Source organism: Ranitomeya variabilis, chromosome 1 (genome assembly GCF_051348905.1).
Source record: "Ranitomeya variabilis isolate aRanVar5 chromosome 1, aRanVar5.hap1, whole genome shotgun sequence".
NCBI lineage: Eukaryota > Metazoa > Chordata > Amphibia > Anura > Dendrobatidae > Ranitomeya > Ranitomeya variabilis.
In genome coordinates this window covers 791,828,281-791,851,762 of record NC_135232.1, presented here as the reverse complement: position 1 = coordinate 791,851,762, position 23,482 = coordinate 791,828,281, and the positions used below count along the sequence as shown (strand labels likewise).

General features: G+C 42.7%; 1 protein-coding gene across 1 annotated transcript in view; it reads right to left on the bottom strand.

Annotated features, from left to right (window-relative positions):
- Nucleotides 1–17,196: 17,196 nt before the first annotated feature.
- Nucleotides 17,197–23,482, bottom strand: part of LOC143784679 (la-related protein 6-like) — a 105,039-nt gene continuing 98,753 nt past the window's right edge. Inside the window, exon 4 of the mRNA XM_077273198.1 lies at nt 17,197–18,761. Within this exon, the coding sequence (XP_077129313.1) occupies nt 17,709–18,761 (1,053 nt within the window). The 3' untranslated portion in view covers nt 17,197–17,708. The remainder of the gene's footprint in view (nt 18,762–23,482) is intronic.

The following is a 23,482-nucleotide window of genomic DNA, read 5'->3' as shown; positions in this document are numbered from 1 at the left end:
TCTGCACAGTCTGGATCCCACAGTGTGACACATCCGGGGAGGAGGATTGTGGCCCAGGAGATCACGGTATGAGTAAGCACTGAACGCATACCGCTATCTCCAACGGAGAAGCAGAGACGCACCAGGAGGGTGAGTATGAAGGGGGAGGGTGAGCCATGCTATATTCACCTGTCCCCGTTCCACCGCCGGGTCTTCCGCATCCTCTGGCTGTGACGTTCAGGTCATAGGGCGCGATGACGTGGTCAGTGCGCGCCCCCTGCCTCAACAGTCACAGCCAGAGGACACGGATGACAGAGTGGCGCGCGGCGGTGGAACAGGGACAGGTGAATATCGCAAGTGCCGGGTGTGACGGGGCATGCGACAGAGCAGGAAGAGACACCACGCCAGTAATCAATCCAATAAAATTTATCGGAACAGGGAACTGGGACAACACAAATCAAAGTAATTCTGCAGCGTCCGTAATTAGTCTACAATGAGTCCACACAAAGGGAGCAGATCCGGGGGTGCCACCTGGCAATCTGAAGCCAGGGAAAAAAAAAATAATCCTGGGATGGGTTTACTGGATCCAGCAGATGAGGGACACAACACCATTCCACGTGGCAGCTTTTAATCCTCCACACACGGGCACCAGGATCTCGCCTCAGCATACGATCCCAGCCCTTCGCAAGTCACCACACAATTTAATCAGCCAACACATGAGTCTATTGTTCTGTGTCCTGGGATCCATCCCTCCATGAGGGAAAGCTCCCCCTTCTGGTTGTTGACTCAAGCCTGATTACATAGCAGTCCAGGGACACAGGCCGGGGGAGGGACAAGCTGTTACACCGGGGGCCTTAGCCAGCGGCGACTCCAGCACCTGACCCCCATAGTGCGCTGGTGTTCCCGCCTGCTTAGGCACTCGGCGCCCAGCGACGAGAGGTGAGTCTGTCATTTTTTTTTTTTTAAATCGCAGCATCAGCATACGGGGCATATTATGCTATGGAGCATCTTATGGGGGCCATCAACGATGGGACAGAATGGGGGCGCAGAATGGGTGCAGCACATTACAGAATGGGGCGCAGGTTGGGAGCAGCACATGACAGAATGGGGGCACAGGATGGGAGCAGCACATTACAGAATGGGGGCGCAGAATGGGAGCAGCACATGACCGGATGGGGCGCAGGATGAAAGCAGCACATGACAGGATGGGGGCGCAGGATGGGAGCAGCACATGACAGGATGAGGGCACAGGAAAAGAGTAGCACATGACAAGATGGAGGCGCACAAAACAGGATGAGGGCGCAGGATGGGGCTGCACATGACAGTAAGGGGGCGCAGGATGGGAGCAGCGTATGATAGGATGGGGGTGCAAGATGGTAGCAGCACATGACAAGATTAGGGGACAGGATGGAAGAGGCGCATACCAGGATGGAGACCATATACCAATATAAATGCTCGCCACCCGGGCGTAGAACAGGTTCAATAGCTAGTGGGTGTGTGTATATATATATATATATATATATATATATATATATCTAACGCCAAGAAGACCAAAAACGAACGGCACTGTCTGTGAAACGAGGTTATCCAAAAATTTCGGGTTCAGGTATTAATGAATAATAGTCCTAGCATCAGCCATGCATCAAGATCATAGGTGCTCTTCTGAAAAAACACGAAAATCCATGACCATATGCAAGAAGAAAGAGAAGGCACTCACCGATCTAAAATTCCCAACTTTATTTCATCTTCATGTTAAAAAAATACTGACCCGTGGAAGCGCAAGCACAAACGGCCATCGTCTATCCCTGCTCACAAGAACTCCGCTCCTCACTCCCCCGGCCATGGAATTTTTTTAACATTAAGATGAAATAAAGTTGGGAAATTTAGATCGGTGAGTGCCTTCTCTTTCTTCTTGCATATGGTTTTATATATATATATATATATATATATATATATATATATATATATACACTGTATATATATAGTCTTTATATTGCAGAGAGAGATACATAGAAGAATAGCCGGTAATTCATTTGTCAGCCTCTCTAAAATCACTGCTGGAGCCGACAGGATAGAAGACATGGTTTACATACACTAAGTAGATGCAGAATAGTTAGATATGTACTGTATATGTCAGTGATCAATACAATTAGTATAGTGTGTGTGCAAATTAGAGGACATGTATGTAATTAATAAAAGATTATTTTGGGGGGAAAAAATGTTGCGGGCTCCCGCATAATTTTCCAATCCAGAGAGGGAAAGCCAGCGACTGGAGGCCAATGTTTATAGCCTAAGAAGGGGTTAATACCCATGGATCTCCCCAGGCTATGAATATGAGCCCACAGCTGTATTTTTAGTGTTTACTGGCTATTAAAATAGGGTGGCCCCCCAAAAATGACATGGGGTACCCTTATAATTAAATTCCAGAAAAAGCTATGCAGACAGCTGCGGGCTGATATTCATAGCCTAGGAAGGGGCCATGGATATTGACCCCTCATGGCTACAAACACTAGCTCTCAGCCTCCCCAGAAATGTCGCATTTTTAAGATTCACCAATTTCAGCACTTAGCCTCTCTCTTCCCGCTGCCCTGTATCGGTGGTATATGGGGTAATAGTTTGGGGGTTGATGTGACCTTTATATTGTAAGGTCACATCAAGCCCGGCTTAGTAATGGAGAAGTGTCAAGAAGACACCTATCCATTGCTAATCCTATAGTTGTTACAGGTTCAATAAAGACGCAGCCAGGATAAAGTCTTTTAATGAAATAAAACACTAAACACAGTTTTTCATCCTTATTATGCAGCTAATACATACAACGCCCTTGTTCTCCTGTAATTAAAAAAAACCAAAACCAAAAACCCAACAATATACCATACCTGTCAGTCGTTCTGTCCCACGCAGTAATCAATATCTGGGGAAAATACAGTTTGCAACTAGGAGCAGTGCTGAAATGCAACCGCCATGGCTGCAAACTACTGGGGAATGAGGAGATGCTGCCAGTGCAGCTACAGAGACTAGTGCTGATGTCACATAGTCTGCCCTCCCTTCCGGCTTGAACTGCAATGAACTCTGCAGCGTGGGAAAATGAACTGGCATTTTCCCACGCTCCAGAGTTCAGCGCGGGTCAGGCAAGCAGGGAGGGTAGACTCAGTGACTTCACCGCTAGTCACTGAGGCTGCGCTGGCAGCATCTCCTCATTCCCCAGTAGTTTGCAGCTGGGCTGGTAGCATCTTAGCACAGTCCTGGTTGCAAACTCTATTTTCACCAGATATGGATTACTGCGTGGGACAGAACAACGGACAGGTATATTGTTGTTTGTTTTTTTTTTATTCATTACAGGAGATCTATAGGATTAGTAATGGACAGCTGTCTTATTGACACCTCTCCATTACTAAGCCGGGCTTGATGTGACCTTACAATTCAAAGGTCACATCAACCACCCAACTATTACCCCATTGCCACCGCTACAGGGCAGTGGGAAGAGAGAGGCTAAGTGCCATAATTGCCATAAATCATGCAGCTGCGTCAACAAAAACTAAATCTCTGAGCAGTCACAAATACTCGGAGATTTCCCGAGCAACAAGTATATTCGCTCATCACTATTAACTACCTGCAAAAAACACTTGATGAACTTTCGATAGTAGTTTGCAAACCCCAAGAAGCGTTGCAAATAGTGATGAGCGAGTATACTCGTTGCTCGGGCTTTCCCGAGCACGCTCGGGTGGTCTCCCGAGTATTTGTGACTGCTCAGAGATTTAGTTTTTGTTGATGCAGCTGCATAATGTATGGCTGCTAGCCAGCCTGAGTACATGTGGGGGTTGCCTGTTTGCCAGGGAATCCCCACATGTAATCAAGCTGTCTAGTAGCTGTAAATCATGCAGCTGCGGCAAGGAAAACTAAATCTCTGATCAGACATAAATACTTGGAGACCACCCGAGTGTGCTCGGGAAAACCCAAGTAACGAGTATACTCACTCATCACTAGTTGCAAACCCTTCAAGTCACGGGGCTGAACCCAATCACTAATAGCCTGCACCTTCTTGGGATCCATGTGAAACCCCTCATTGGAAACAATCAAACCCAAAAATGATAACTCCTGTACAAAAAATTAACATTTCAAATTTTGAAAAAAGTAGTTTTTCCCTGAGTCTATGAAGGACAGTACGCGAATAGTGAAAATGGGTTTCACTGTCAGGGGAGTAAACCAAGATGTCGTCAAGGTAAATAATCGCAAAGTGACCGATCAGATCAGCAAACACAATATTAATAAAATTTTGAAAAATGGCCAGGGGTGTTTGTTAGCCCGAAGGACGTAAAAAGATTCTCAAAAAGAACTTCTCACGTGAGAAACGCCGTCTTCCACTCGTCTCCCTCTCAAACACTTATCCAATTATAGGCTCCCCACAAATCCAACTTTGAAAATCATTTGGCCCCAGACAACTGGTTACACAAGTCAGGAATGAGAGGAAGTGGGTAAGTGTTTCTCACAGTGATTTTGTTGAGTTCCCGAAAGTCGAGGCAAGGACTCAAACCACCATCTTTTTTCTTTACAAAGAAAAAGCCAGCTGCCATAGGAGAAACATAAGGGCGGATATGCCCCTTACGAAGACTCTCGGCAATATACTCCTTCATGGCCAGCCGCTCAGGACAAGACAGATTAAATTGATGGCACAATTAAAAGATGGATGTGGCGGTAGAACCTCAGCCTCGCTTTCAGAGAACACGTCTTCAAAGACCTTCAGATACTCCGGAATAGCTTCCAGACCGACAGACAACACAGATACAGACTTCAAGGACTTAGATAAGGACCATTGAACAATTTCCTCAGTAACCCAGTTAATAACAGGGTTTTGATGCTGTAACCAAGGCATTCCCGACACCAACCCACTATATTTGCCCACTTTGATGCTAATTCTGGTGCCCAGAACCCATTTGGGCTAGGCTGGAGGGACCTGGGTTTGATGCAGGGCATCGCTATTTGTGTATTTTAAGTGTCAGATCAGTGGCCCAAAGCCATTTAACCCCTTAAAAACAGCAGGTCCCTATTAAAATCTGTTAAAATTGGCTGTTTGCCCAGTTTGATGACAGTTCTGATGCCCAGAACTAATTAGGGCCAGGCTGAAGAGACCTGGTTTTATTGTGGGGCTCCCTGTTCTATATGTATGCACTCTGGTATCAGTGGCACAAAGGAATTTAACCCCTTAAAAACACCACTTACTTATTCAAATCTGTGAAAATGGGCTGTTTGCCCACTTTGACGCCAGTTCTGGTGCCCAGAACCCATTTGGGCCAGGCTGGAGAGACCTGGGTTTCATGTGCGGCATCAGTAGGTATGTAAATCAGGTGTTAGATTAGTGGCACAAAGGCATTTAACCCCTTAAAAATAGCTGTTACTTTTTCAAATCTGTGAAAATGGGTGATTTGACCAATTTGATGCCAGTTCTGATGCCCAGAACCCATTTGTGCCAGGCTGGAGTGACATGGATTTCATGTGCGGCATCAGTAGGTATGTAAATCAGGTGTTAGATTAGTGGCACAATGGCATTTAACCCCTTAAAAATAGCTGTTACTTTTTCAAATCTGTGAAAATGGGTGATTTGAGTACTTTGATGCCAGTTTTGATGCCCAGAACCCATTTGTGCCAGGCTGTATTGACATGCATTTCATGTGGGGCATCATTAGGTATGTTAATCAGGTGTTAAATCAGTGGCACAAAGGCATTTAACCTCTTAAAAATAGCTGTTACTTATTCAAATCTGTGAAAATGTGCAATTTGCCCAATTTGATGCCAGTTCTGATGCCCAGAACCCATTTGTGCCAGGCTGCAGTGACATGGATTTCATGTGGGGTACCAGTAGGTATGTAAATCAGGTGTTAGATTAGTGGCACAAAGGCATTTAACCCCTTAAAAATAGCTGTTACTTTTTCAAATCTGTGAAAATGGGTGATTTGAGTACTTTGATGCCAGTTTTGATGCCCAGAACCCATTTGTGCCAGGCTGTATTGACATGCATTTCATGTGGGGCATCATTAGGTATGTTAATCAGGTGTTAAATCAGTGGCACAAAGGCATTTAATCTCTTAAAAATAGCTGTTACTTATTCAAATCTGTGAAAATGGGTGATTTGTCCACTTTGATGCCAGTTTTGATGCCCAGAACCCATTTGTGCCAGGCTGGAGTGACATGGATTTCATGTGGGGCATCAGTAGGTATGTAAATCAGGTGTTAGATCAGTGGCACAAAGGCATCTAACCTCCTCAAAATAGCTGTTACTTATTCAAATCTGTGAAAATGTGCAATTTGCCCCCTTTGATGCCAGTTCTGATGCCCAGAACCCATTTGTGCCAGGCTGCAGTGACATGGATTTCATGTGGGGTACCAGTAGGTATGTAAATCAGGTGTTAGATTAGTGGCACAAAGGCATTTAACCCCTTAAAAATAGCTGTTACTTATTCAAATCTGTGAAAATGGGCGATTTGACCACTTTGATGCCAGTTTTGATGCCCAGAACCCATTTGTGCCAGGCTGTATTGACATGGATTTCATGTGGGGCATCATTAAATATGTAAATCAGGTGTTAAATCAGTGGCACAAAGGCATTTAACCCCTTAAAAATAGCTGTTACTTATTCAAATATGTGAAAATGTACGATTTGCCCACTTTGATGCCAGTTCTGATACCCAGAACCCATTTGTGCCAGGCTGGAGTGACATGGATTTCATGTGGGGCATCAGTAGGTATGTAAATCAGGTGTTAAATCAGTGGCACAAAGGCATTTAACCCCTTAAAAATAGCTGTTACTTATTCAAATATGTGAAAATGTACGATTTGCCCACTTTGATGCCAGTTCTGATGCCCAGAACCCATTTGTGCCAGGCTGGAGTGACATGGATTTCATGTGGGGCATCAGTAGGTATGTAAATCAGGTGTTAGATTAGTGGCACAAAGGCATTTAACCCCTTAAAAATAGCTGTTACTTATTCAAATCTGTGAAAATGGGTGATTTGCCCACTTTGATGCCAGTTCTGATGCCCAGAACCCATGTGTGCCAGGCTGGAGTGACATGGATTTCATGTGGGGCATCAGTAGGTATGTAAATCAGGTGTTAGATCAGTGGCACAAAGGCATTTAACCCCTTAAAAATAGCTGTTACTTATTCAAATCTGTGAAAATGTGCAATTTGCCCACTTTGATGCCAGTTCTGATGCCCAGAACCCATTTGTGCCAGGCTGCAGTGACATGGATTTCATGTGGGGTACCAGTAGGTATGTAAATCAGGTGTTAGATTAGTGGCACAAAGGCATTTAACCCCTTAAAAATAGCTGTTACTTATTCAAATCTGTGAAAATGGGTGATTTGCCCACTTTGATGCCAGTTCTGATGCCCAGAACCCATTTGTGCCAGGCTGGAGTGACATGGATTTCATGTGGGGCATCAGTAGGTATGTAAATCAGGTGTTAGATTAGTGGCACAAAGGCATTTAACCCCTTAAAAATAGCTGTTACTTATTCAAATCTGTGAAAATGTGCAATTTGCCCACTTTGATGCCAGTTCTGATGCCCAGAACCCATTTGTGCCAGGCTGCAGTGACATGGATTTCATGTGGGGTACCAGTAGGTATGTAAATCAGGTGTTAGATTAGTGGCACAAAGGCATTTAACCCCTTAAAAATAGCTGTTACTTATTCAAATCTGTGAAAATGGGTGATTTGCCCACTTTGATGCCAGTTCTGATGCCCAGAACCCATTTGTGCCAGGCTGGAGTGACATGGATTTCATGTGGGGCATCAGTAGGTATGTAAATCAGGTGTTAGATCAGTGGCACAAAGGCATTTAACCCCTTAAAAATAGCTGTTACTTATTCAAATCTGTGAAAATGTGCAATTTGCCCACTTTGATGCCAGTTCTGATGCCCAGAACCCATTTGTGCCAGGCTGAAGTGACATGGATTTCATGTGGGGCATCACTAGGTATGTAAATCAGGTGTTAGATTAGTGGCACAAAGGCATTTAACCCCTCAAAAATAGCTGTTACTTATTCAAATCTGTGAAAATGGGTGATTTGCCCACTTTGATGCCAGTTTTGATGCCCAGAACCCATTTGTGCCAGGCTGGAGTGACATGGATTTCATGTGGGGCATCAGTAGGTATGTAAATAAGGTGTTAGATTAGTGGCACAAAGGCATTTAACCCCTTAAAAATAGCTGTTACTTATTCAAATCTGTGAAAATGTGCAATTTGCCCACTTTAATGCCAGTTCTGATGCCCAGAACCCATTTGTGCCAGGCTGCAGTGACATGGATTTCATGTGGGGTACCAGTAGGTATGTAAATCAGGTGTTAGATTAGTGGCACAAAGGCATTTAACCCCTTAAAAATAGCTGTTACTTATTCAAATCTGTGAAAATGGGTGATTTGCCCACTTTGATGCCAGTTCTGATGCCCAGAACCCATGTGTGCCAGGCTGGAGTGACATGGATTTCATGTGGGGCATCAGTAGGTATGTAAATCAGGTGTTAGATCAGTGGCACAAAGGCATTTAACCCCTTAAAAATAGCTGTTACTTATTCAAATCTGTGAAAATGTGCAATTTGCCCACTTTGATGCCAGTTCTGATGCCCAGAACCCATTTGTGCCAGGCTGCAGTGACATGGATTTCATGTGGGGTACCAGTAGGTATGTAAATCAGGTGTTAGATTAGTGGCACAAAGGCATTTAACCCCTTAAAAATAGCTGTTACTTATTCAAATCTGTGAAAATGGGTGATTTGCCCACTTTGATGCCAGTTCTGATGCCCAGAACCCATTTGTGCCAGGCTGGAGTGACATGGATTTCATGTGGGGCATCAGTAGGTATGTAAATCAGGTGTTAGATTAGTGGCACAAAGGCATTTAACCCCTTAAAAATAGCTGTTACTTATTCAAATCTGTGAAAATGTGCAATTTGCCCACTTTGATGCCAGTTCTGATGCCCAGAACCCATTTGTGCCAGGCTGCAGTGACATGGATTTCATGTGGGGTACCAGTAGGTATGTAAATCAGGTGTTAGATTAGTGGCACAAAGGCATTTAACCCCTTAAAAATAGCTGTTACTTATTCAAATCTGTGAAAATGGGTGATTTGCCCACTTTGATGCCAGTTCTGATGCCCAGAACCCATTTGTGCCAGGCTGGAGTGACATGGATTTCATGTGGGGCATCAGTAGGTATGTAAATCAGGTGTTAGATCAGTGGCACAAAGGCATTTAACCCCTTAAAAATAGCTGTTACTTATTCAAATCTGTGAAAATGTGCAATTTGCCCACTTTGATGCCAGTTCTGATGCCCAGAACCCATTTGTGCCAGGCTGAAGTGACATGGATTTCATGTGGGGCATCACTAGGTATGTAAATCAGGTGTTAGATTAGTGGCACAAAGGCATTTAACCCCTCAAAAATAGCTGTTACTTATTCAAATCTGTGAAAATGGGTGATTTGCCCACTTTGATGCCAGTTTTGATGCCCAGAACCCATTTGTGCCAGGCTGGAGTGACATGGATTTCATGTGGGGCATCAGTAGGTATGTAAATCAGGTGTTAGATTAGTGGCACAAAGGCATTTAACCCCTTAAAAATAGCTGTTACTTATTCAAATCTGTGAAAATGTGCAATTTGCCCACTTTAATGCCAGTTCTGATGCCCAGAACCCATTTGTGCCAGGCTGCAGTGACATGGATTTCATGTGGGGTACCAGTAGGTATGTAAATCAGGTGTTAGATTAGTGGCACAAAGGCATTTAACCCCTTAAAAATAGCTGTTACTTATTCAAATCTGTGAAAATGGGTGATTTGCCCACTTTGATGCCAGTTCTGATGCCCAGAACCCATGTGTGCCAGGCTGGAGTGACATGGATTTCATGTGGGGCATCAGTAGGTATGTAAATCAGGTGTTAGATCAGTGGCACAAAGGCATTTAACCCCTTAAAAATAGCTGTTACTTATTCAAATCTGTGAAAATGTGCAATTTGCCCACTTTGATGCCAGTTCTGATGCCCAGAACCCATTTGTGCCAGGCTGCAGTGACATGGATTTCATGTGGGGTACCAGTAGGTATGTAAATCAGGTGTTAGATTAGTGGCACAAAGGCATTTAACCCCTTAAAAATAGCTGTTACTTATTCAAATCTGTGAAAATGGGTAATTTGCCCACTTTGATGCCAGTTCTGATGCCCAGAACCCATTTGTGCCAGGCTGGAGTGACATGGATTTCATGTGGGGCATCAGTAGGTATGTAAATCAGGTGTTAGATCAGTGGCACAAAGGCATTTAACCCCTTAAAAATAGCTGTTACTTATTCAAATCTGTGAAAATGTGCAATTTGCCCACTTTGATGCCAGTTCTGATGCCCAGAACCCATTTGTGCCAGGCTGAAGTGACATGGATTTCATGTGGGGCATCACTAGGTATGTAAATCAGGTGTTAGATTAGTGGCACAAAGGCATTTAACCCCTCAAAAATAGCTGTTACTTATTCAAATCTGTGAAAATGGGTGATTTGCCCACTTTGATGCCAGTTTTGATGCCCAGAACCCATTTGTGCCAGGCTGGAGTGACATGGATTTCATGTGGGGCATCAGTAGGTATGTAAATCAGGTGTTAGATTAGTGGCACAAAGGCATTTAACCCCTTAAAAATAGCTGTTACTTATTCAAATCTGTGAAAATGTGCAATTTGCCCACTTTAATGCCAGTTCTGATGCCCAGAACCCATTTGTGCCAGGCTGCAGTGACATGGATTTCATGTGGGGTACCAGTAGGTATGTAAATCAGGTGTTAGATTAGTGGCACAAAGGCATTTAACCCCTTAAAAATAGCTGTTACTTATTCAAATCTGTGAAAATGGGTGATTTGCCCACTTTGATGCCAGTTCTGATGCCCAGAACCCATGTGTGCCAGGCTGGAGTGACATGGATTTCATGTGGGGCATCAGTAGGTATGTAAATCAGGTGTTAGATCAGTGGCACAAAGGCATTTAACCCCTTAAAAATAGCTGTTACTTATTCAAATCTGTGAAAATGTGCAATTTGCCCACTTTGATGCCAGTTCTGATGCCCAGAACCCATTTGTGCCAGGCTGCAGTGACATGGATTTCATGTGGGGTACCAGTAGGTATGTAAATCAGGTGTTAGATTAGTGGCACAAAGGCATTTAACCTCTTAAAAATAGCTGTTACTTATTCAAATCTGTGAAAATGGGTGATTTGCCCACTTTGATGCCAGTTCTGATGCCCAGAACCCATTTGTGCCAGGCTGGAGTGACATGGATTTCATGTGGGGCATCACTAGGTATGTAAATCAGGTGTTAGATCAGTGGCACAAAGGCATTTAACCCCTTCAATACCATACCTCAGTGCCCACTTTGATGCCCATTTTTGTGCCAGCCTTCTAAATTTTGTATCTGTTTTAAAGTGTATTCACAAAAGGACACATGACCGCATATTATTATATACTCAGAATGGTTTATTTTTATACAAAAACCTGAAAAAAACAGAAAATAAAAAATAGCCGAATAAGAAACTGCTGAATAAGAAACCAACTTCAGCCCGAATAAGAAACTGAACGAATAAGAAACCAACTTCAGCATCGTTTGTCTTGCTAACGTTCCCCTGGAGAAGAACTAACCTTTTGTTAACCTTTGAGAGACTTTCGTTGCTAGCGTATTCTGAAGAAAAGCTAACCCTTTATCTAAAAAGACTGAGACTTGACTAAAAACCCAGTACGTATTTGGAAGTCTGTGGATCCCTTGTGCATCGTGTGGAGGAACAAGCCTGGACAGACTGCGGATACAGAGACGGACGGGCTGTCGTGGAAGCATCCCTAGGAGCTACAGAGGCAGAAACAACATCGTGAGACCACTAACTAAGTCCCCGGCGTTTGGGCTCGGCACCCGCCGACAATACAGAGGAGCTTGTTGTAACTTATTGGCGCTGAAGATTTGGACTGGGCTGCAGCCTGTGCGGATTCCTGCCTGAGAGAAAATCCATCTCAGGATACGGTACCATAGCTATAGATACCTGGGTATCCCTGTTCAGAGTGTTTAATTGTTACTTAGAGGTGTATCTTATATTAGAGTTGTGTAAGTTATACTCAGTGTGCCATTCCAGGGGCTCCCTTTATAACACTACAATCAATTTACACTTGTTCCTGTTTAGTTGCCCTGTTAGGTAAATTTCTTACTAGTCTGTTGTAGCATACAGTTCTCAGGAGACCTTGGACTGGCACAGTGATTTCAGCTGCTGCTGAGCTGTTGTATCTTTGGGGTGCATATACTTTAATATTCTCCATATTACCTTTATTGTTTTGCCTTTGAGTAAATACCGTTGGAGATTTCTGCCTTAGTCTTGGTTTGTGACTCACTGGATCTTATTCGGACCTCTGGTCATTACAACCACACAAAAGGTGCAGTAATAGGGTCACATACTGCAGCAGCGGCTCAGTATTGGGGTATCAGCAGGATGAGGAGTTTATGCAGGTTGGGAATAGATGGCGATGGGGCTGGAATATGAGAAGTGAAATGTGTCTGTTGTATTCTCTGTAGCCGAGTCAAGGCTGGAAGAAGTTGTCAGGTCGGTCTGGGACAGATCGAAGAGAGGAAAAATGAACGATTCCATCAGAAAGAACGTCAGCAGGAAGTCACTATCTGTAACTGTGCTGTAATCACTTACATGTTCTGTAGGACTGGTATCTACCACTATCCATATGGCATATGGCCTATTTTGTTTTATTCTGCTTTATTACTGTATTGTTAACATTGTTACCTATGACTGTTGTGTTTGAAACTGTTAAACTGTAAAGCGCTGCGGAATATGTTGGCGCTATATAAAGATTATTATTATTATATGGCGGTAATATCCATGTTGGTCTTTATATTGAGATTATTTTCAGTATCATCACAGTCATCTGCTGAGGTCCTCCTCCACTATTAGGGTGGGTCACTTATGATCCGGTGACTTTGGAGCCGCATTAACTTTTTCTGGAGTAGGTGGAAACTGTACTGACCGCAAAACCTGAACTAACACCGCAACTAGAAGTAGCCGTGTGGTGTGCCTAACATACCCTAGACACCTCGACACAGCCGGAGGACTAAATACCCCTATAGATGGAAATGGGAATACTACCTTGCCTCAGAGCAGAACCCCAAAGGATAGGCAGCCCCCCACGAATATTGACTGTGAGTAGGAGAGGAAAGACACACGCAGGCAGAAAACAGGATTCAGCAAAAGAGGCCACTCTAGCTAAATAGGTAAAGATAGGACAGAATACTAAGCGGTCAGTATTAAAACCCTTTCAAAAATATCCACAGCAGATAATACAAAAAGTTCCACAATCTAACTAAAGACATGGAATGTATATCTGCCACTCCAGAGAATCCAACAAGACTGAGAAAATACTGACACAATCTAAGCTGGACAAAAAAAAAAAACACTGAATAGCACAGAATTATTAAGCACACAGCATGTGTGCCACAGAAACCAAAACCAGACACTTATCTTTGCTGATTTGGCAGAAGGCAGAAGGAACCAATCCAGGACCAAAACTGTTGTGAATTAGACTTTTTTGGCTCCCTCTAGTGGTTACTAGTGATTTCACTCTGGGATTTCCTTCCCTCTGTCTGCACCCAGCTGGGTCGTTACTTCAGGGGTGTTGCTATATAAACCTCCTGGAACCTTAGTCCAGTGCCTGGCATCGGTGTTATCAGACACATTCTGTTTGCTCCTGTTTGCTGGTCCTGGTTCGTGTTAAATTAAGCTAAGTCTTGCTTCTTTGTTTTTTGGGTTATTTGTTTGCTATCATTTTTGTCCAGCTTGTACTAAATGTGATTCCTGACCTTGCTGGAAGCTCTAGGGGGCTGGCGTTCTCCCCCCGGGCCGTTAGACGGTTCGGGGGTTCTTGAATTTCCAGTGTGGATATTTTTGATAGGATTTTTTGCTGACCATATAAGTTATCTTTCTATATTCTGCTATTAGCTAGTGGGCCTCTCTTTGCTAAATTCCTAGCTCATTCTTATGTTTGTCTTTTCCTCTTACCTCACCGTTATTATTTGTGGGGGGCTTCTATCCAACTTTTTGGGGTATTTCCTCTGGAGGCAAGAAAGGTCTTTCTTTTCCCTTCTAGGGGTAGTTAGCTCTCCGGCTGGCGCGAGACGTCTAGGATCAACGTAGGAACGTTCCCCGGCTGCTGGTATTTGTGGTGCTAGGATTAGTTATATGGTCAGCCCAGTTACCACTGCCCTATTAGCTGGTTTTCTGTATTTACTGACATAGCATTATTCCTGAGACCCTCTGCCATTGGGGTCATAACACAAAACCTCCCAACAACCATGGACAACTGGCAAGGACTAATGAATCCTGCACGCCTAAATACCCCAGTCAGAACTGCAATCAGCAGATACACCTGACCAGGACTGCAACTCAGGGACAACTGTATTACCACCTACAACCACCGGAGGGAGCCCAAAAGCATAATTCACAACACAACAGGTCACTGAGTTGTAATCAAGGTTACCTGGTTAGGGGTCTACTCAGAACTTTTGCCCCCCACCCCTGACCCAAAACCCTAGCTATGCCTCTGGTGCTGAGAATTGTGTACGTGACACTAGTCATGCCAAACTTTGCCTAAATTTTATATTAAGAAAGCAACCAAGCAGGTACCGTATATACTCGAGTATAAGCAGAGATTTTCAGCCCACTTTTTGGGGCTCAAAGTGACCCTCTAGGCTTATACTCGAGTCATTGATGGCGAAGGGTCGGCGGGGGAGGGGGAGCGGTGCTGTGATATACTCACCTGCTCCTGGCGCGGTCCCTGCATGTCCGATGGTCTCCGGGCAGCTCTTCCTGTGTTCAGCGGTCACGTGGTACCGCTCATGAAAGTAATGAATATGGACGCATATTCATTACTGTAATGAGCAGTATGTGACCACTGAACACAGGAAGATGCCAGGGACCGTGCCCGGAGCAGATTAGTATATTGGGGGAGGTGAGCATTGCGCGATAGTCACCTTCCCCGTTCCACCGCTGCGTGCTGCTCGGTCTTCCATTCTCTGCACTTACTGTTCAGGAAAGAGGGTGATGATGCGATTAGTGTGCGCACCGCCCTCTGCCTGAACAGTTAGTGCAGAGGATGGAAGACAGAGCGGCACGTGGAACGAGGAAGGTGACTATCGCAAGTGCCGGGGGCCTGAGCGAAGAGAGGTGAGTATGTGATTTTTTTTTAATTTTAATCGCAGCAACAGCATATGGGGCAAATGTATGGAGCATCATATGGGGCCACAATGTGTGGAGCATCTCATGGGGCCATCAACTTTATGTAGCATTGTATGGGGCAAATGTTTCTATGGAGCATCTCATGGGACCATTATTAACCTTTGTGCAGCATTATATGGGGCATATTTTAATATGGAGCATTATATGGGGCGTATTTTGTATGGAGCATCTTATGAGGCCCATCATGAACTGTATGGAGCATTATATGGGGCTCCTGATTCAATATGGATATTCAAAAACACAACCTACTGATGTCTAAATTAATTTTACTTTTATTGGTATCTATTTTTATTTTTGACATTTACCGGTAGCTGCTGCATTTTCCACCCTATGCTTATACTCAAGTCAATACGTTTTCAAAGTTTTTGTGGCAAAATTTTGGGGGGGCGGCTTATACTCGAGTATTTACGGTATATTTATTTCAATTAGGCATGTAGAATTGTGCTACTTATCTTCCAAAAAATATCAGGTGACTTCAAATCCAACATCTAAAACTTCCTTCATAGCTGAAGTAGTCAGTAGACCAATGAAACACTTTACAAGTTAGTTCACAGCCAAATTTCTCCAGCTGAAGTTCTGATTTCTACAACAGATTTTTGCATTGCATTTCATTTAATGAAGTGCACAGTATTTTAATGTTTATCAGCTATATTACGTGTAATCATAGGTTGGGTGGTAAGATTGCTGCTTGCAAACTACTGATTTAGAGAATCGGGGCTCTGAAATGACAAATTAGAATGGAGCAATTGTCAGATTACTGAAGATGACCCAAAGCTGTACTCCATTACTCAAATACCCTAATTGTTATCCTTAACCCCTTAAGGACCAGGGGTATTTCCATTTTCGCTCCCCTCTTCCCAGAGCCATAACTTTTATTTTGCCACCAATATGGCCATGTGAGGGCTTGTTTTTGTAGGACGAGTTGTACTTTTGAACGACACCATTGGTTTTGCCATATAGAAAACAGGAAAAAATCAAAAGTGCAATGAAATTGAAAAAAAAGTTTTTTTTCCTTTTTTTTTTTTTTTTTAAACCATGTTCACCAAGTGCTAAAACTGACCTGCCATTATGATTCTCCAGGTCATCACAAGCTCGTTGATACCAAACATGTCTAGATTCTTTGTTATTTAAGTGGGAAAAAAAATCCAATGTTTGTCAAAAAAAAAAAGTCATTTTCCAAGACCCGTAGCATCTCCATTTTTTATGATCTGTAGCTGATGAGGGCTTATTTTTTGCATGCAGAGCTGACATTTTTATTGATACTATTTTGGTGTAGATATGACCTTTTGACCACACGTTATTGCATTTTAACGCAATGTTGCGGCAGCCAAAAAACTAATTTTTTTTCCGTGCCACTCAATTTACCAATCAGATTAATTATTTGTATATACTGAGAGATCGGGTGATTCTGAACACAGTGATACCAAATATGTGTATTTTTTATTTTTATATTATGGTTTTATTTTGAGTGGGACGAATGGGGATGATTTGAACTTTTATATTTTTGTTATATTTTTTAAAACTTTTTTTCACATTACACTAGCTTCAATAGTCTCCATGGGACAATCCAGCTTTGAAAACCATAGAGGCCTCGGATTGTCATACCAACCCAACAGCGACCCGCGGTCATGTGATGTGTGCCGGTGGGCATGGTTTCCAATGCACTACAGGCACGTGCATCTTAAATGCAACTGTCAGAGATTGACAGCGGCATTTAACATGTTAACAGCTGCGGGTGGATCACAATTCCAAGGAAGGGGGTCACCCATACAGAAAAATGTCCTGTGATTCCACTGAATGCTAGAATAAAGCTTGCTTTGCATTTCAGTCCAGCCAAGAAAATGAAAAGTAGACTGTCGTATGCAAAATATGAAGTTACTTGATCTTGTAGATACTGGCTAGATAAAGCATGAGTGGAGTTCAAAAATATTTGCAAAATGGTTTAAATTTATTTTTAGATCAATATACTCATTTACAACATATAAATGGGAGGGGAAAAAAACAACACTTTCCACCTATACACATCACAAAACAGAGAAAGGCAAGTTGTGATTTTTAAATGTTGTCCAAGCATTGGAAATAGGCATTGATAGTATCCTACATGTTCTACCCTTGTCCAATTGGTTTATTATGCGATATGGTATAAACTAATATTCGTAATAAAACCTCAACTACATGTGAGGCTCTTAAGCTGCACAAAATATTTGTCACAATGTGAACCAAGTGATAAAAAAAAATAAAAAACAAAACTGGACAGGGCAAAGCAAGCAATAAAAATCTCAAGAAGGGTAACCATTTCTAAGAAAAAAAAAACTAGAGAAGCTTAGACTTGTGGGATTGTGTGTATTGTGTGCACCAGTTTCACCAATAATTGACAGAGGGGTTTTTTTTCTTCTCTTTAAACAGTTGCCCTTAAAAGAAAAAGCAAAGAAACATTCATCAATGCCTTAGAACAAGTTTCCCTCTACCAATACTATTGTGAAACCCTTTACTTCCATCTGGCCCATGTGGAAGGCGAACTACCCCAGTTGGAAGCCCAAGTGAGACTGGGTTTTTTTTCACAGCTAATGAATTGCAGGGAAGGAATGTATTCTCCATATGTAGATCGTAAGCAGCAGCTTTTCGTTTCTGTACCCATGGGCTGGAAGAGTAAATGCCACTGTCATGAGAATTCTCTGGAAACCTTTGACAAACTTCTGGGCTGGTTCCAGGGCTAGCAAGAAATCGGTTTCCAAGATCTGTGGCCAAGGGAGAAAAGTTGTGGTATGGTTGGGGGAAACATTTTCGTGCTAGTGATGGAGAAGATCGAGGACTGCTGAATAATTGTGGTCTAAAAGTAACATCAGCATTTGTAAAATTGACAGGGGCAAGATAATGAGGTCCAAAAACTGGTGAGGATGGAGCACTATCAGACTCTGAGGAGTTATAGCAGGACGATTCCTCTAATGTATGTCTAAACTTTTTAAGAACTCTATGTTTTTTTACCAACTTCTTACCAGGCAAATCAGAGTTTTCAATTTCATCGGCCTTCATGCCACTTTTTTTGCATGTTCCTCGCCCACTTACTGGTATAACCTTGAAGGAATTGGTGTTACACAGATTGGAGTTGAATGCATCTAATGCTCTCCTGGCACCATCTAGAGTCTCATATTCTACAAGGGCAGAGTTTCTTGTAGCAAGGTCAGGGTATTTAGACAAATATTTTTTAACATCGCAAGGCATCTCTTTATTAGGTTTTATGACGCGCACTGAAATGATAATGCCATATGAAGCAAACATACATGTAACAGTCTCCAAAAAATTTTGAGGTAAAATTTTCTCTCCATTATCTAGATTCCAGGCCAACAATTGTTTGGTGGGAGGAAGTGCAAGAAGACTCTCTGGAATTGGCTTTTTACGCCTTACTTTAGTTTCCTCCTCATTAACCTCCAAGGATTCAGAAAACTGAAGCGCATACAAGGTTTGCCTCCAGTTACGAGTTAAAGACTTAATCTGGAAAAAATAAAGTAGAATTAACAAACAATAGGAGATACAAATAGTGGTGTAGTCAATCGTATTTTGCCGATATACCAAGAGGGATAATTAAATTCGAGTTTCTGTCTACATTGGTGTCCTCAGAGATGACAAAGTAGCCTAACATATACTGGCTTTGTACTTAATCATGTAGTTTAATATTTTATTTAGGATGGTGAAAGGATTAATGAAGCTAGCCATACACTTGCAAACTTTCGACCAACCACCATCTCTCCTGACTTATCCATACACATGATTGCTCAGTCTGGCCAAGCAATCATGTGGTTTAGGTGGGGAGAGAATAGAAAGGCGGCGCTGAAACGCAAACTACCTGATCATTGTCAAGGGAGGGTCAGGAAGCCTCCATACAGATAAGAGGCAGGAAATTAACAATAATTTTAGCTAAATAGGTTAAGTATCATTTACAATGTTTTTCAGATACAGAATAGCTTGTAAGCAATTTCTTTGGGAGCTCACTGCAAACAAATGTATAGGGGTCCTATTAAACACTCTAAATTTATAGCTAAGTGAGAATAGTATTAACATTTAACTTTAGGTCTTCTGCGGAACAGTTTTAAAAAGGGGTTGCCAACTACATTTACACACTGTTTAAATGAAGCACAGGGTGGTTCAAAACGTGAATAAAACTACCAGATCGGCACCGCCCTTCAATTCTGTTGCAATCACCTTGGCTTCCTCTTCTGGTGGGCATTTTGGGGTTTGTCACATAACCACTAGACTGAAGTGTTCCCCAACTCCAGTCCTCAAGAGCCATCAACAGGTTGTGCTTTCAGGATTTCCTTAGTATTGCCCAGGTGATGGAATTGTTGCCTGTCTAGATGATGGAATTCTCACCTGGGCAATACTGAGGAAATCCTGAAAACATGACCCGTTGGTGGCTCTTGAGGACCAAACTTGGGGAACACTGTGCTAGAGCGACAGCTGATCGGCTGCAGCCTTAAAGTTCTGTCTACCTCCATGGACACACGAGAGAGACCTATTAGTCAACTGTTATATTGTCTGTTTGGGCAGAATGAAAGTTTAAGTACCCCTTAAAGTACTCCTCTGCTTTAAATTGGGTTTAACACTAATTTATAAATGCTCATTTCACTTCTACAATGTACTTCTGTATTTTTTTCTATTACGATTTTTCACATTATATCAATTCCATTACTGGGTTTTAATATGGATAGTTAAAGGGGGGTAAATGGAAAAGATTTTTTTTTTAAAATACTCCACGATTAAGGGTTTAAATTAATGTTAAGTGAAGGAATGGACAGGGAATATCAGGAAACAACAAAACTGTAAGATGGAATTTTCTTTAAAGAGAATGTGTCACAAGGTTTTTGCCATCTCATCTGAGTGCAGCATAATGTAGGGACTACACGATTCCAGTACTGGCATCTACTGGACTGCTTGCTTTAGTTTTGATAACACACTTATAAGCATGATATTATATCTGTGAGGACTAGTGCTGCCATATAATGCTCCATATTCATCTTATTATTATAATTAATTATTATTAATGCTTACAAGATTATCCCCCTAAAACCGATCGACAGTTTTTTGTCTACACACTGCATAGGCAGAAAGCTGCAAAGTTTGTGGGAACTGTGTCATTTTACAACTCACTGTGAATGCTGTTCATGTTTTTATCCCCTGAGGAAGGAGCGTCTTCTTTGCTCCGAAACGCGTGTCGGGGTTCGGTCCAGCTGTTCCGCCCATACACCGGTCCTGCAAGTATTAGGTATGTAGCTATGCCTTACGGCGATGATTTGTGTTATGATGTGTAGCATATGCCCATGGTATAAATATCCTTCTATAAGCATTGTCTTTAATTAACATGGGCATTTGTTCCTAACAACCCTGTATAGTGCTGCACCCCTGCTAGTGACTCGGTGATGTGTGGACACCTGGTCCTGTGTTTTGGCCTGTTCATGGTTTAATGGGTGCCCCCCTTCCCTATGCTTTTTTACCTGTTCATGTCTGGTGTTTTAATGTTTACCCAATAAAATTATTTATATAGGATCTTTATGGCTGTTTTTCTTCGGGTTTTTTGTGTTGCATTTTGCAGCTGATCCTTATTAGTCCTCTATGCATATTGTATTTAGCTCCATATAGGAGATATGACATTGACTAGTCTATCATAATATGCTTGCCTCAATATTGTTATGTTTTTATCTTTGCATTATGGGCTGCAGACATATCCCTTATAATTCTAATAACTTAGTATGGTTATGCAATGTTTCTGAAAAGAAATGTTGGCAGCAGATAAAACTCCAATAATCTATGTACATACTGTCATGACCTAAAGTTAAAGTTATGAGACTGACAAATTTTGGTTTTCACAAAGGTTTGTGGCTTCATTTTTCAATGGCGATTTGCATTAACTCTAGATCAGCGTTTCCCAAACTCCAGTCCTACTGGCCCCCAACATGTATTGCACAGATGATGGAATTATTATTATTAAAACGAGTTATCCACTACTAGGGCAACCCCTTCTTGTTCAAAATGTTTTCCCCCAGAAATTAATAAAGCTCATACTCGCCTCCCGTACAGGTGTCGTTCCCGCGATGTTCTGCCTCTTCCGAATGGCTGTAAATCCCAAGCATTCTTAGTAACAACTTAAGATAATTGTGTAACTCGTACTCACACCACTAGGCATCCGCAGACAGTTTAACGCCACCGGCACTGCAACTGTAGAAAGACCAGGAGAAAATGCGGTTTTCTTCCAAAATCTTGTATTAGTTACAATGAACAGTAGGTAAAAATGAGTAATCTGTACAGGGCAGTACACAGTCTACAGCAGCCATTACTCAAGACGCAACTGAGGAATAAGGGTGGAGCAACCTAATACAGAGCCCAACTATGGGAGGGACATAGGGACAATCTTGCACAGTCTAATTCTGCCTAGCAACAACAGAGAATTTTGCTGATTGGAGGAAAACACTAAACACAAAGAAATATATATTACAGGTTGTTCCCATTCGTGGGACACAGCACGCGGTGTCGGTAGTCGCTCTTCCCAGGGCACTCGTGCCGTGTTGTGACACCCAATCAGCACTGGAGTCACTGTCCCCACCTTCAAACAAATCGACCATGAAGAGGAAGTCCGAGCTGCAGCTGATCTCAGACTTCCTCTCCATATTCGATTTATCTGAAGGCGAGGGAGGGGGGACAGTAATGCCAGCCCTGATTGGGCACCAGCATCACGTCATAACATCACGCGAGAGCAAATGCGAGACCGCGGGAACGGCACTGGCATGGGAGGTGAGTATAAAGTTTATTATTTTATGGGGGCCAAGTGAGGGTATGAGAAGAAGTTGTCCAAGTAGTGAACAACGTCTTTAAAAGGCATCAGAAACTGACACAGGTTCTCTCACCAGTGCAATACTAAGGAAATCCTGATGTATTGGAGGGCGTGAGGATAGGGTTTGGGAAACACTGCTCCAGATTGTTATGGAAATATATCAGATGAATTGCAAAACATTGCACAGTCAATTCTGCTCATGAAAAAAAAAAATCAACCCCTTCCTGAAAAATGACATGCACGCTTTGGGAAGGGGTCTTTAACAGACACAGCTGGAGCAGAGTTCTCATGTGCTTTTGCTTTTTTTTTTTGTTTCTCAGTCACTGTAATCCTCAGTCATAAGCTGAGCCCCATCGCAAGCCGAGATTTTCATTATATATTGTGGAATTGCAGTACAGGTAGTCCTCGACTTACGTCGTTGATCCGTTCTTACACGGCGTCGTAAACCGAATTTCGATGTAAGTCGGACCATACATTCATACAGTACTGTACCATAATAACAGTACAGTACTGCAAACACTTAGCCTATCCAAACACCTATCCTAACACAGTACCCTACATAATTAGGGTGTTATGGCGTGCAGGAGACTCGTTTTCCTCGTGTAACCGGGTACAGTGTACAGTACTGGACTCTATTGCATGTAGTTCAACTTACGACGCAAACCGTGTAAGTCGGAACGAGGCTTTGTATAAAGCGTTGTAACCACGAAACGATGTAACTCGAGACCGTTGTAACCCGAGGACTAACTGTATATAGTATAAGCGATTTTTAGTCACCTCCCAAGGTGACTAAAAAAAAAAAAAAAGTTATAAAAAAGACAAAAACTTAAAATCTCCCCACCTTTTCCCCTGTAAAGAAAAAAAAAAACATTTGGTATTGCCAAGTTCATAAAAGCCTGATTTATTAAAATATGGAATTATCTCAAATCAGTAAACGCTGCAAAACAGAAAGAAGAATCAAAATGCTAAGGTAGTGATTTTTTTGGTGCATCGAAAAGCAACTTCTCTCCCAGAAAAATCATCAAGGACAGACTGACATTCTGCAGGAAGTACAGGGATTGCGCTGCAGAGGACTGGGGTAAAAGTTATGTTCTTCAATGGAGTCTAAATGACTGTTGACTCAGACTGAGAAAACTGGAAAAATTATTGTTCATAGAAAAGGAAGCCCAAGACCATTCATATGTAGGGCTGCAGGTTATCCAAAGAAGTGGAATTACTCATAAGGCTTCTTTCACACTAGCGTCGGGCTCGGCCCGACGCACTGTTGTCTCCGCCGCACAACGGCAGCAGCGGATGCATTTTTCCAGAGCATCCGCTGCCCCATTGTGAGGTGCGGGGAAGTGCGGGGAGGTGGGGGCGGAGTTCCGGCCGCGCATGCGCGGTCGGAAAA